Genomic DNA, 15,194 nt, shown 5'->3' with positions numbered 1-15,194 from the left:
CAGGGACCGAACCCGCAACCTCATGGTTCCTAGTCGGATTCGTTAACCACTGCGCCACGACGGGAACTCCTCAATTTTTTTTAAAGCTACCAACCTAGGAACTGGAACCTAATCCCACTAGAGAAGCTGGGAGCCTGTAAACAGTATGCAGCTCAGATTATCTCCCCCAAGAGGTAAGGAAGCTGGGGTATTCATACATTCACTCCCATCAGAGTGACTGAAGGTTGCCTTTTTTTTGGTCTTTTTGTCTTTTTAGGGCCACACCCAAGGCATATGGAGGTTCCCAGGCTAGGGGTCCAATCGGAGCTGTAGCTGTTGGCCTACACCACAGCCACACAGCAACTCGGGATCCAAGCCCTGTCTGCAACCTACACCACAGCTCATGGCAACGCTGGATGCTTAACCCACTGAGTGAGGCCAGGGATCGAACCCGCATTCTCATGAATGCTAGTCAGGTTCGCTAACCACTGAGCCACGATAGGAACTCCCAAAGGTTGCTTTTAGAGAATGTTAATTCTGTGAACTTCTGGCCCTGTCTGCAAAAGGGGCTCTGGTGGCCAAAGAAAGTCCTCAGGCAAAAAAATGTTCAAGCTGACAGCTGACAGGCCCTAAAAGGTACAGGCAGGGAGGTTCCAGCAGTGAACCAACAACTGCTACTCTCTCATCAAGTTGTTTTAGGATTAAATGAGAAAGGCTATGTAAAAGGCTTCATAGGGCTAGACATAGAGAAAGCTCTCAAATATGAGTTGTTTTTACAAAAGACACTATAAGGTTAAATAATTTGATCCAAACTGCACAGTTAATGCAAGGTGGAGCTAGGATTTACACAGATCTCTCTGTGCATCCCAATCTTTCATAGAGAGAATGATATTAATCAAACACTAACCAATCTTGCAAGCCCACCTCAGTCGGCAGTCGTGTCATCATGGCATTCAGAGGCTATAATAAACATCTTTACTCTCCCTCCTCCCCCTTATGTGCCCTCAGTGGAGGAAGCAGCTGCTTTCCTCACAAAAAGGCCTTGAGGGCTGATGTTACTGTCTGCTCAAGTTCAGGGTCTGAATATTATGTTGCTTGTTATGTGGTTGCTTAATTAAGATTCAAAGCCTGCACATTCGCTGACCATTTAGCGCAAAGACCAAGAGAGACAAACACCTGAGACGGCAGGAGCAGCAAGGCAACACCGTCCTCACTCACGTCGCGGTCCTGCTGTTCAGAATCATCTGACTTTCAGTCGGCTCAACAAAGGAGGTACACTAGCAGAAACACTAGAGGAAAATGGGACTCTCTCCCCAGAAGGCCGTGCGGGAACTCCCACCCAAGGGCGTGCCAGAGGCGAGACGTGAATATGGGGGCTGCAGAGTCCAGGCCTACCTGATCAGGTAGTGGTTGATGATTGTGTCGAAGTAGCTGTAGTACACGGCATTGTTCACGTGGCCGTACTGGTCATTGTCCTGCCACCTTGTCTGGATGGGCAAGAAGTACCCATAGGCCTCCTGGTGCCGTCGGCCATCCTCAACTCGCTGGTTCTCTGATGAGGCAGCCAAGGATCGGACATTCCTAGGAAGCAGCCTTGGAACCCAAGAGGTCATAGTTGGTGATTGCTGCCTTGGAGTGTACCTTCAAGAAAAAAAGCAATAGAGGATACAAACGGTCTTCAGAAATCTTGATTTTAGTTTTACAGAAGCAATTGCATTAAATTTTGGCCATTGGTTTCAAAAGGAAATCACATCCATGCCATAAACCTATTTACTTTTAAAAGGACTCCTAGAGTTCCCTGGTGGCTCAATGTGTTAGGGATCTGGAATTGTTACTGCTGTGACTCAGATTGCTGTTCTGGTGTGGGTTCAATGCTGGCCTGGGAACTTCCACATGACATGGGCACAGCCAAAAAATAAATAAATAAATAATTTTTTTTTAAAAATGAGAGTATTCCTGGAGTTCCCATTGTGGCCCAGCAGAAACAAATCCAACTAGTATCCACGAGGATGTGGGTTCCATCCCTGGCCTCGCTCAGTGGGTTAAGGATCAAGCATTGCCATGAGCTGTGGTGTAGGATGCAAGCAGAGCTGATCCTGCGTTGCTGTGGCTGTGGTGTGGCCAGCAGCTATAGCTCCAATTCAACCCTTAGCCTGGGGACCTCCATATGCTGTGGGTGTGGCCCTAAAAAAAAAAGGAAAATAAATAAATAAATAAATGGACTCCTTATTTGAAAGGTTTTGTCACACACCGACAGAAGCAAGTGAAGCCTTCGTTTGAATTTGACTAGTAGGAATTTAAAGTATATCTGCATGGAGAGAATCTGTTACACAAAGTATTTCAAGGAGGATACTGTTTTTGCCACAAAATCTGTAATACCACTAAGGGCATAAAGATAGAGCTTGGGCAACCAGTATAAAATTAAATGTTTGCCAGAAAATATTATCAACTGAGCCTATCAACTGTAAGGTTTTCTCTTTTAAGTGTATTAATTTTATTTTAGAACAAAGGTAATGTCCTGTGGAAATTGTTTAGATAATGCACAAAGAGGAAAGAAAAAAAAAATCAACCACCCAATAATACCAGCTATTAATATTATTCCATGTGCATTATTCCAGCCTTATGTTTATATATGTGTATATACATTCTTAAATAGGACCAGACTGCTCATGTTATTTTGTGATCTCTTGTGCTTAACAATACTCTCTAACGTTAAATAAGTATCTAAATATGCTTAAATACTCTCTTACATCACTTTACAATGTTGAATTCTGTTATATTCCATTGTACTGATATACCACAATTGACCAGATATTCTATTGTTGCATATTGAGAATTTTTTTTATTGTTACTTTTCCCAATACAATTTTTTTTTTCTACTGTACAGCATGGTGACCCAGTTACACATACATGTATACATTCTTTATACTGAGGATTTTGATTCCAAGTTTGTTAATTGGGATTGGAATCTTTGTAAATAAACATTCACACATATCCATGATTATCTTCTTAGGATATATACTTGAAGCAGAACTGCTGAGTCAAAGAGCAAGTGGGTTGTTAAGGATTTTGATACAAATTAATGCCCTCCAGGAAGGTGGTACCAATTTATATCCTCCCCAGCAGTGTATGAGCAGGCCAATTTCCTTGTCAATTTTAAAATGCTTGTCAATTTGCCTGTGTTCTCTCATTTCCATACAAATTTAATGAAATGTGCTAAGTGGAAGGATGACTGCTGCTACCAGCTATGGTGGAATAACCGATATCAGAATAACCCCTCGGTCTGAGAACAACTACAGAAGCTAGATAAAACGTAAAGAAGAGCTGTTTGAAGGTGTGAGGAAATAATCAAGGCAGCAGGACTTTACAGGCTGCAACCCCGGGGACAGGGTAACACACTGGCCACTGCTGTTTCTCATCAGGGCATTTGCCAATTCGCCATGTGGAGAATAATGGCTGAAGAGATAACAGCAACCCAGAGCCTGCAGTGGTCTTGCTGTGTTGGAAGAGCTGACAAAAATTGGAAGGCCAGCATCCTGGAGAAAGTGAGCTGCAGAGAAGTGAGCCTAATAGGGCAAAGTCCCCTCAAGGCCTCTGCTGATTTCTCAAACAGCACAGGCTCTGAGAAAACGAGAAACCAGCAGAAGCTACTGGACGTGGCTAAAATCGCAAGAGGAAACAGAAGTCTCACTGCACTGAGGACCCAAAAATGAGATGTCAGGGCTGCCAAGGAAGAGGGCAGAGACCCCAGACTTCCAGTTTCAACCCAAGAAGGGTCACTCCCTTAGAATGAAGATAAACCTTACATTGACCAGCCATGACTGAAGTTATCTACCCCTATATCATCTGTTAGCTAGTAGAAAATGATCATATCTGAAGGGAAACAACACTATCTAGAGCCTCAACAACATATTATATACAAAGTTCGGCATTCAATCAAAAATATCAGGCCTACCAGGAAAGAGGAACAAAAGAACTTTTAAAAATAAAATACAATGGAGTTCCCATCGTGGCTCAGTGAAAATGAATCTGACCAGGATCCTTGAGAATGCAAATTCGATCCCTGGCCTTGCTCAGTGGGTTAAGGATCCGGTATTGCTGCGAGCTGTGGTGTAGGCTTCAGATGCCACTAGGATCCTGCATTGCTACGGCTGTGGTGTAGACCAGTGGCTACAGCTCCGATTGACCCCTAGCCTAGGAGCCTCCATATGCTGCGGGTGCAGCCCTAAAAATAAATAAATAAATAAAAATAAATAAAATATAGTCCCACAGACTCAAACAGATTTAAAAATAACAGTGATTAATATATATCACAGATAAAGGGTTAATATCCATCCCCAACACATAAAGAACTCTAAAATTAAAGGGGGAGAAAGATCAAAAACCTAATAGGTAAATAGGCAAAAGTCACAGACAATTTAAAGTGACCTTTACATATGAAAAGATGGACAACTTCAGTCATAAGAGAAATTATAACTACAAATGGTAACTGTGTTGAGATATCATTTCTCAATGATGGGACTTGGTAAAAACTATGAAGCCGGATAGCACATTCTCTTGACAGAGCCATGAGGAAAGAAGCATTTACACATTGCTGGTGGGAACGTCCCCTACATCTTTATGGGAGGAGAATTTGACAATATCTAACAAAACCACACAAGTGAGTTTAACTTTTGAACTGCATCTGAGAATTTACCTGAAGATATACCTTCAAGAATATAAAAAAGTATATGGGGAGTTCCCATTGTGGCTCAGTGGGTTAAGAACCCAGAACAGTGTCTGTGAGGATGTGGGTTCAATCCCTAGCCTTGCCCAGTGGGTTAAGTTTCCAGCGTTGCCACAAGCTGCAGCATAGGTCTCAGATGTGGCTTGGATCCTGTGCTGCTGTGGCTGTGGCATAGGCCTGCAGTTGCAGCTCCCATTCGACCTCTACCCTGGGAACTTCTATATGCCACAGGTATGGCCATGAAGAAAGAGAAGAAGAAGAAGAAGGGAAAGGAAGTATTAAAACAGTATATGAACAAGGCACATCACTATTTGTAACTGAAAAATACTGGGAAAAAAACATGCATAGAGGAGGCTGGGTGAATGAACTATGGTATATTTACACAATGGTATATTATGCAGTTACAAATAAAAACTAAAGAAGATGTGATATGGAGTGATTTCCAGGATATTTTTACTGTTAATCAATAAAAGCAAAGTGAAAAAGAGCATATATAATATGATACTTTATGTAAAAAAGAAGAGGAAATAAGATACTAAAAAAATATTTGTTTATATTTACAAAAAGAAACTCAGGAAGGCTGAACCAGAAACTAATAAGGGTGCATTAACATACAGGGGGTGGGGAAGGGGAAGTAACACTCCTCTGTATATAGATTTTTGTGTAATTTTGAGTATTGAAAGTATGTTAATGCTTTACATACTCACACAAAATAATGATGATGATAATGAAGATGATGAAGTTAAATTAACAATGACGGCGGGTAAAGAAACCTAAAATGGAATCTAAACAGAAACAAGTGATCCTAACTATAATTCAAATGAATAACATAATCACATTGAAGGGGAAAATAATTGTTTTTGAACATAAAGTTTGATATTATATACCCTCAATATAAAGACAAAAGTCTTTTTTTTTTTTTTTTTTTTGGCTGCATCTATGGCATGCAGAAGTTCTGGGGCCAGGGATCCAAACCATGCCACAGTAGTGACAATGCCAGATCCTTAACCTACTGAGCCACTAGAGAACTCCCAAAAGTCTTTTAACTAATACTGAGCACTGGTAATTCTGAAAAACTTTGAGTCTAAGCCTAGGCAAGTGAGTAAATATACTGAGGATAATGTGAGCCAGGTTTCTCACTTGGAAAAAGGACTTACAAAGATAGGAAAAAAGACTAAAATGAATCTTCTGTTGTAACACTGATGCTCTGGGAATACTACAATGGAATATTACTCAGCCATTAAAAGGAAAGAAATAATGGCATTTGCAGTAACATGCATGGACCTAGAAATTATCATGATAAGTGAAGTCAGTCAGACAATGAGACACCAACATCAAATGCTATCACTTACAGGTGGAATCTAAAAAAAGGACACGACGAACTTCTTTGCAGAACATACTGACTCACAGACTTTGAAAAATATGATTTTCAAATGAGACAGGTTGGGGGTAGAGGGATGCACTGAGGGTTTGGGATGGAAATGCTGTAAAATTTGTGACAATTGTGGTACACCTATAAATGTAATAAAATTCACTAAGTAATTTTAAAAAAACACGAACTTTCTGATTAGAGACAGAGATCCCTAGACAGGCTGAGTCTAGACACAATGGCACTCCAGTAGAAAATGAACCCATTTAGTGTCCATATCTTAGTTTCTAAATATCTATCTCCACAAAAAGGAACCAGGGTTCCATAAAGAAACAACTGCCAATGCTGGGGCAGGTAAAGTAAAAGATGGTCCTGGAATATCTCATTGTGACAGGAAGGAAAGACATGTCCAAAGAACGACAGGCATGTCAAAGGTTCATGGGAGCCTGCTTGAGTGGGTTCCCAAGGGACAAATCTGAAAAAATTGAGCATTAAATTTAAAAATGAGATCAGTAAATTATAACTTTTTGAATTAAATAAGAATCCTTATCTACCAAATTAATAAATGTCAGTAGAGGAAAAGTTATCCCTTACTTAAATATGCCAAGAACTAAATGTAGAAAGGATAATGGAGTTAGAAAACTATCATTTTGCAAATATCATAGTAATAATTGATTTAGCCAAAAATAATTGATGGATGCTAAAATATGCCGGGTACAAGTTTGGTGAAGAGCAGATTATTTGCATTTTCCCCAAAGTATTTCCCAATAAATTATTTATTCATTACACATTAACAAACTTTATGGTGGGTCATAGGGGTAAGGCATCTCCTTATCCAAGTTATCAAATTTAATATCACTAATAATGACTCAAATGAACATCACATGCCTCCTGATTTGATGCACTGAGAAGGACAGAATATTACTTTTTGTGTTATTTCCGCCAACAATGCAATACCTGAATCTAATAATGATGAAACAGATAAACCAAAATTAAAGAAAATTCTACAAAGTGTTCTGTACTTTTTAAAAATATCAAGATCATGAAAGACAAATAGACAGAAGAACTGCTTCAATTAAAGGAGACTAAATAGCCATGAGGACTAAATGCAATGCATGACCCTAGATTATATATTAGACTGGGAAAAAGATGTTGCTATAAGGGACATTATTGGGATAATTGGTACAATTTTAATTTAGACTATTAATCAGATAATATAATTGTATCAATATTAAATGTTCTAATTTGAAGTTGTACTCTAGTTACATAAGAGAAATTCCTTGCTTTTAGGAGATATAAACTGAAGAAATTAGGAATAAAGAAGCATCACATCTGCAGCATCTTGCCAAATGGTTCAGAAAGAAATTGTGTGTGTGTGTGTGTGTGTGTGTGTGTGTGTGTGTGTGTGTTGGCTAGGTGAGGGGGATAATACATATGCATGGAGGACAAGATGATAAAGTGAGGGAAAAAATATCAAAAAATAGTGGTGAATCTAGACGGACGATATACAGTAATGTTTTCCACTATTCCTACAACTTTTCTGTAAATTTAAAATCATTTAAAATTTCAAAAGTTATCCCCCCAAAAGCTATCATTAATACATTCAAAAAACAGATTAAGAATTTGAAGTTTTACCAGAATATTGGAATTTATGAAATACAATCATTATATTATGAATTCAATAGACATGTTAAACAAGAGACTAGTCCCAGAAGGGTGAGCAAATTAACCAAAAGATAAATCAGTCTAAGTATTCAGATTGAAGCACAAGCAGATAAAAGTATTTAAAATACAAAACAAACAAAAGCAACAGATAAGACAGCACTTTTTAAAAAAGTAACAATTGTGATTAAAGTTGTAGATAGGGAGCAGATAAATAATGGGTAAGAAGCAATATTTGAAAATGTACTGGCAGAAATTTTTCCAAAACTGAAATACATTAAGCCACAGATTCAAGAATCATTATGAACCCAAGCTGGATAAATTAAAGAAAACCAAACACAACAAAATTGCTGAAAAACAAAGACAAAGAGAACTGTTAATAAAGAAAAAGAAAAAAGAAAAGAAAATTTACCTTCAAAGCAACAAGCTGACTTATTCAATGAACACAATGAAAAAAGGCAAAAGAATGGGCACCTTTAAAATTCTTAAAGTCAAAAATTGCAGAGCTAGAATTCTACATCCAGAGAAAACATTCTTCAATAATGAAAGTGAAATAGTCATTTTAACAAAAACTGAGAGAATTTATCCCAAGCAGACCTACACTAGGAAATGCTGAAGAGTATTCTTCAGACAGAAAGAAAACGATCCTAATCAAAGCATAACAATGCAGAAAAGAATAAAGAGCAATGGAAAGAGTAAATAGGTGAGTAAGTTTAAATTTATATTAACTGCTCAAAACAATATTATCTTGTAGAATTTAAAATATATATAGAATTAAAATATCCCACAACAGTAGCAGAAGAGATTGGAGAGTTGGAGTCCCTGTCATGGCACAGTAGAAATGAATTTGACCAGGAACCATGAGGTTGCAGGTTTGATCCCTGGACTCCCTCAGTGGGTTAAGGATTTGGTGTTGCTGTGAGCTGTGGTGTAGGTCGCAGATGTAGCTTGGATCCTGCATTGCTGTGGCCGTGGTGTAGGCCAGCAGTGGTAGCTCATTTCAACACCTAGCCTTGGAAACTTCATATGCTGCAGGTGCAGCCCTAAAAAGCAAAAAAAAAAAAAAAAAGAGATAAGAGAATAAATGAGTAAATTCAGTTATAGTGCTGTAGGGTCCTTGTATTTTAGTAAGTGATAGCAATCTTAATTTAGAGTGGACCATAAATCAAGGATGCATATTATAACCTCTAGGATAAACAGAAAAATAACAGGAAAAGAATATTTAATTAACAAAAGAAAAGCTAAACAATAAAGATACTTCTCAAATCCAAAAGAAAGCAATATATCAGGTGGAAGGACCAAAAAACAGATGAGACAAACAAACAAAAAAACAGTAAGACAATGAATTTGAATAAAAATTAGCAATAATCACATGAATTATAACAAAGTACTCCAAATAACAGGCATAGACTGTCAGAATGGATTTTTTTTTTAACCCAGCTACATGTTATTTGTAATAGACACACTTTTAACATAAGGACTCAAAAAAGTTGGGAGTAAAATTATGGAAAGCATACAACCATTAACAAGAAAAAAAGGCTGATACAGATACACTAAATGACAGACAAAGCAAATTTTCAGGCAAGATGTATTATTACATACAAAAGAGAAATTCTGGTAAAGATAAAACAGTCAATTCAACATGAATATCTCACAACACTGCCTCAAATATAGTAAAAACAAACAAAGCCAAAGGAGTAACAAACAAATCCCCAATTATAGTACACAGCTCTAACACACTTCTCTTAATAGCTCAAAGAAGCAGAAAATAAATTACTCTATAGAAAATTAAAACATGATTAGGAGTTCTCATTGTGGATCAGCAATAACAAATCCCACCAGTATCCATGAGGAATGTGGGTTTGATCCCTGGCCTTGCTCAGTGTGTTAAAGATCTGTCATTGCCATGAACCATGGTGCAGGTCAAAGATGTGTCTTGGACCTGGCATTACTGTGAAATAGGTCTGCAGCTACAGCTACAATTAGACCCCCAGCCTGGGAACTTCCATATGTTGTGGGTGCAGCCCTAAAAAAGACAAAAAAAAATTTTTTTAAATAAAAATAAAATAACATGATTAAAAATTTAACACAGGACCCATCAATTGTAGAATAGACATTATTTTCAGGTACCTAAATAAAACATATACTGGGCCATAAAACAAGTGTCAACAAATTATAAAGAATTAAAATCAGAGTATATTCTCTGACCACAGTGTAATTCATTAAAAAGACAATAGCTACAACAAAAATGTAATTGTAAAAATCCCCAAATTCCTGAAAATGGATTAAAAATTTTAAATAAGAAATCACAACAGAAATTAAAAAAAAGAATGATAATAAAAACATGTCATAAAAACTTGTGGGATACAGATAATCTGTACCTAGAAAAAATACAATAGTTAAATGAAAAATCTAAGGATGAAAATGGATAAAGATCCATCTCAATACACTTGAAAAAGAAAAGCAAATTATACCCAGAGTATAGGAGAGCATTAACGAAGATAAGGACAAAAATCAATAAAATAGATCAAAAAAATAATAGAGAAGAAAGTAAACTTTTTTCTGTAAAGGGACAAATAGTGACTATTTTAAATTTTGTGAGCCATAAGATATGTCACAACTACTCAACTTGGCTATAGTAATGTAAAAGGAGGCATAAACAATACATAAATGAATGGCTATATCTGTTTCAATAAAACTATATTTACAAAAACAAGTGATGGGTTAGATTTGACCCATAAGCCATATTTTTTCAATCCCTGCAACAGAAAATACAATCAAGCCAGAAGTTTGTTCTTTGAGAAAATAAAAGAAATAAAATGCAAACCCTCAGTAAGACTGTAAAGAGAAAGAGAGGGGACAAATTATCAATACAGGAAATGAAAAAGGGACATCACTACAGATCTCACATGCATTAAATAGATAAGATGTTATAAGTAACTTTAGACCAATAAACTTGATAATTTAGATGAAATGGACAAATTCATTTTTAAAAATACTAACTTAACAAAATTGACACAAGATGAAATAGAAAATTCAAACAGTCCTATATCCACATTAAAATGTAGACACATTAAAATTAAAATGTGAATCAGTAATTAAAACCTTGTCCAAAAAAAAAACAAACAAACAAACACAACTTCAGGCCCAAATACCTTCATCAGTAAATTCTTTAAACATTTCATGAACTAACACCTTCTTATACAAATTATTCTGAAGAACAGATAAAATGAAGTCACTTCTGAACACACTGCATGATGCCTGTCAACCTTGATACCAAACTTATCAATAAAGAAAAATTACTACAAGAAAGGAAAAGTATAAGCCAATCTTTCTTATGAACACAGATGCAAATTTAGCAAAGTCAAATTAAAATATTAGCGGATTAAAGCTTATGATATATAAAAAGGATAGATCTCCACAACTTAATTTATAATACTAATACTAAGCTGATTTAACATTTGAAAATCCATCAATGCAATTTATCCCTATTAACTAAATAAATAAGAAAAGTTATATAGTAAAAGCATTTCATGAAATTCAATGTCCATTCATGATGTTTAAAAATCCTAACAGGAGTTCTCATGTGCCTCTCAATGGGGAAACCGGTGCTGTCACTGCAGTGGCTCAGGTTGCCACTGTGGTGTGGTTTGATACCTGATCCAGGAACTTCCACATGCTGCAGGTGTGGCCAAATAAAAAAAATTCCTAACAAAGTAGGATTAAAAGGAATTGACTTAACCAATAAAGGATATGTTTTTAAAAATCTATAGCAAATGTATTAATGGTAAAAGTGTGAAAGCTCTTCCACTGAAATTGGGAATGAAATCAGAATGCCTGCAATCACCTCTATTAAACACTGCACTATGGTCCAAAAAAGAAGAAATTTAAATTAATTTTTTTAAAAAAACTTTTATTTTGGAGTTCTCGTTGTGGCGCAGTGGTTAACGAATCCGACTAGGAACCATGAGGTTGTAGGTTCGATCCCTGCCCTTGCTCAGTGGGTTAAGGATCTGGCGTTGCCGTGAGCTGTGGTGTAGGTCACAGAAGCGGCTTGGATCCCAAGTTGCTGTGGCTCTGGCGTAGGCTGGTGGCTACAGCTCCGATTAGACCCCTAGCCTGGGAGCCTCCATATGCCGTGGGAACAGCCCTAGAAAAGGCAAAAAGACAAAAAAAAAAAAAACCTTTTATTTTACAGCCATATCTGCACCATATGGAAGTTCCTGGATGCCAGGGGTCAAACTGGAGCTATAGCTGGGGCCCAGGCCACAGCAACAGCAATATCAGATCCAAGCCACATCTGCAACCTACCCTGCAGCTTAGAGCAACACTGGATCCTTAACCCACTGAGCAAAGCCAGGGATAGAACCCACATCCTCACAGAGACAACATTGGATCCCTAACCTGCTGAGCCACAATTGGAACTCCTATTTTTTTTTTAATTTTAAGAAAAAAAAATTACCATTGTTCACAGATGAGTATAAACCTAAAAAAAATTCAAAATAATCTACAAATAAACTACTAAGAATTGAAAAGTGAATTTAGCAAAGTCTTTTAAAAAATCATACTTAAAATTGTATTTCTAGATACTAACACTAAATAATTGGAAAATGAAAATTTATGGAGTTAATTGCTGCTGGAGTATTTTTGGTTATTTTTGGATTACTTGGCTACTATCTTTGTATTACTAAGTGTAACAACAGACCAGGACATCCAGGGTAAGTACCAAATAAAAATAGTTAATTCACTATTAGACATCCTATACTGTTATTTTTAAATGGCTAAAAATGGCTTCCTATTTTTTAAAATAAACTTGATTTTGCAATAATTTTAGATATACAGGAAAGTTGCAAAGATAGCACAGAGTTCTCATATATCCTTTTCCCAGCTTTCCTTGTTGTCAGCATCTTGCACTACCACAGCATATTTATAAAACTAACAAACTGACATTGGTACATTACTCTTAACTGAACTCCAGTCATTAATAAAGCTTCTTAAAGCTTCATAAAGGCCATCATTGTTTGCATAATAGAATTTCAACATTGTTATTAGAATAAAAAGTTATCTTCTGAAGTTCCCATCATGGAGCAGCAGAAACGAATCCAACTAGGAAACATGATGTTGCGGGTTTGATCCCTGGCCTCACTCAGTAGGTTAGGGATCTGGCGTTGCCATGAGCCGTGGTATAGGTCACAGGCATGGCTCGGATCCCACGTTGCTGTGGCTGTGGTGTAGCCTAGCAGCTACAGCTCCGATTAGACTCCTAGCTTGGGAACTTCCATATGTCACAGGGGCGGTCCTAAAAAGACAAAGACAAAAAAATTAAAAAAAAGAAAGAAAATGAAAATTTAAAACAATACAATTTGTATTAGCATAATATATGCTACGAATACCTAGCATCAAAAACACCAGATACCTGGGAATAAAACTAGGCAAAAATGTGCAAGAAATGCTGAAAATTATAGTAATATATGCTATATTTTTAACATTGGGGCAGGCAAAATAATCTAATACAGGATAAAAAAATTACTTGTTATAGAAGAAAAGATTGATAAACAACTTCTTTAAAATTAAGAACTTATGCAATACATGTATTCAAAAAGAACTAATATCCAAGATATATAGAGAATGCTTACAACAAATGAGGAAAAAAAAACAGACAAATCAAAAGAAAAATAAGTTAAAGACTTGAATAGGCACATAAAGAAAGAGGCTATCCGACTGGCCAATAAGTGTAATAAAAGGTGCTAAATATCATTAGCCATCAAGGAAATGTAAATTAAAACCACAGATGTTTCACTTTTAAACCCCTCATAATGACTTAAATTTAATTTTGTTGATGAGGATGAAGCAAATAGAACTTTTTTTTTTCTTTTCTTTTTAGGGCTGCACTCTCGGTATATGGAGTTTCCCAGGCTAGGGGTCCAATTGGAGCTGTAGCTGCTGGCCACAGCCACAGCAACACAGGATCTGAGCCCCATCTATGGCCTACACCACAGCTCATGGCAACACCAGATCCTTAACCCACTGAGCGAGGCCAGGGATTGAACCTGCATCCTCACGGATGCTAGTCTGATTTGTTAACTGCTGAGCCACGACAGGAACTCCACAAATAGAACTTTAATATTCTACTGATAAAAATGTAAACTGGTAGGTAGAATTTAGCAAACTATTCCACAGTATCTACTAAAACGGTACAACTAACTGCATATCCTATGACCTAGCAGTTCTACTCCAGAGCATATCGCCCATAAAAATGTAGACATATGTCCGCAAAAACAATACACAGGAACATCCATAGTAGCACTGTTCATAACAGCCCCAAACTGGAAACAACGGACATATTCATCAAGAGTAGAATGAATAAACAAAAAGTGATATATTCATATAACAGAGCACTATACAACCTTGATTAAACGACTTTCTGCTACACACAATCATAGTAATAAATCTCAGACACAATTTTGAGGGAAAGAAGCCTGGCACAAAAGAGTAACTGCTGTTTGACTCCATGTATATAAAGTTCCAAAACATTTGAAGTAATCCACAATGACAGGAATTGGAATGATGGTTATTTTGGGGTGGGGGATAATGATAAGGAAGGCACATAAATAATGCTTTTGTTGGGTTGGTAATGGTCACACCTTGGTCTTGGTGGCATTTCTAAAAGTGTATTACTTTGCTGAAATTCTTCCCAAGCTTTTTTCATCTGTAAATGTGTTATACTTCAATTAAAAGTTTGTCCCCCAAAGTGTGCAATGTGAACAGAAATTAAATGATTATGCTAAGTCTCTATAGTGTCCAAGACAGTATATTTTTCATTTTTTTATATACAAGGAATGTATCTCTTGTCCATTCACCCTAATGCAAATTCAAAAGACCTGAAGGAGTCAAGATTCTTCTCTATCCACATAATTATACAGCCCCAAGCAGCACTGATGAAGATGGACTTTGACTCTCACATAGTAGAAGAGCAAGAAATTACTTAGAATCTCTGATGACCTGAAAATTAACTGGCATCCAAGTGACATTTAAAAAGAGAAGGTTCTTAACGTACACATCCTTCCATTAAATTTTCCTAAGGAATCAACCTTCATCGTTTGTACCTCTTGGTAACATACAGGCTAATATTCATCCACTTGAACACACAGGAGTATCTCAAAATAGAATAGGGCTCTGCATGATACTGAGTACCAGTTGGCATTCTGACTGACCACTCAGAGAAAGTGGAATGAAGTCATTTCTTAAAACAACTTTAAAGGACTGTATCATTAAGCAGCAAGCACACTGGCCTGACCCAAAGGAAATCAATTTTGATAACTGCTTCACAGATATTCGGATTTTACAAACAATATTAAGGGCATTCTAAATCCTTCGGGAAGGTGTCTTGACTTCACAGAGAAAGTCACCACAAATGGGGACTTTCCTGAAGTCTAAATGTGTGGGGGAGGAGGATCC

General features: G+C 36.9%; 1 protein-coding gene across 5 annotated transcripts in view; it reads right to left on the bottom strand.

The window, feature by feature from the left end:
• LOC125125270 (uncharacterized) overlaps positions 1 to 15,194 on the bottom strand; it is a 239,499-nt gene that overhangs the window by 146,556 nt on the left and 77,749 nt on the right. For all 5 annotated transcript variants that reach the window (XM_047776080.1, XM_047776078.1, XM_047776079.1 and 2 more), the window contains one exon: positions 1,375 to 1,620. In XM_047776080.1, coding sequence (XP_047632036.1) covers positions 1,375 to 1,592 — 218 coding nt within the window. In that variant the 5' untranslated portion in view covers positions 1,593 to 1,620. The remainder of the gene's footprint in view (positions 1 to 1,374; positions 1,621 to 15,194) is intronic.

Source organism: Phacochoerus africanus, chromosome 4 (assembly GCF_016906955.1).
Source record: "Phacochoerus africanus isolate WHEZ1 chromosome 4, ROS_Pafr_v1, whole genome shotgun sequence".
NCBI classification, from domain to species: Eukaryota; Metazoa; Chordata; class Mammalia; order Artiodactyla; family Suidae; genus Phacochoerus; species Phacochoerus africanus.
Note: the sequence above shows the minus strand (reverse complement) of the source record. Positions and strands in the feature narration are given on the sequence as shown.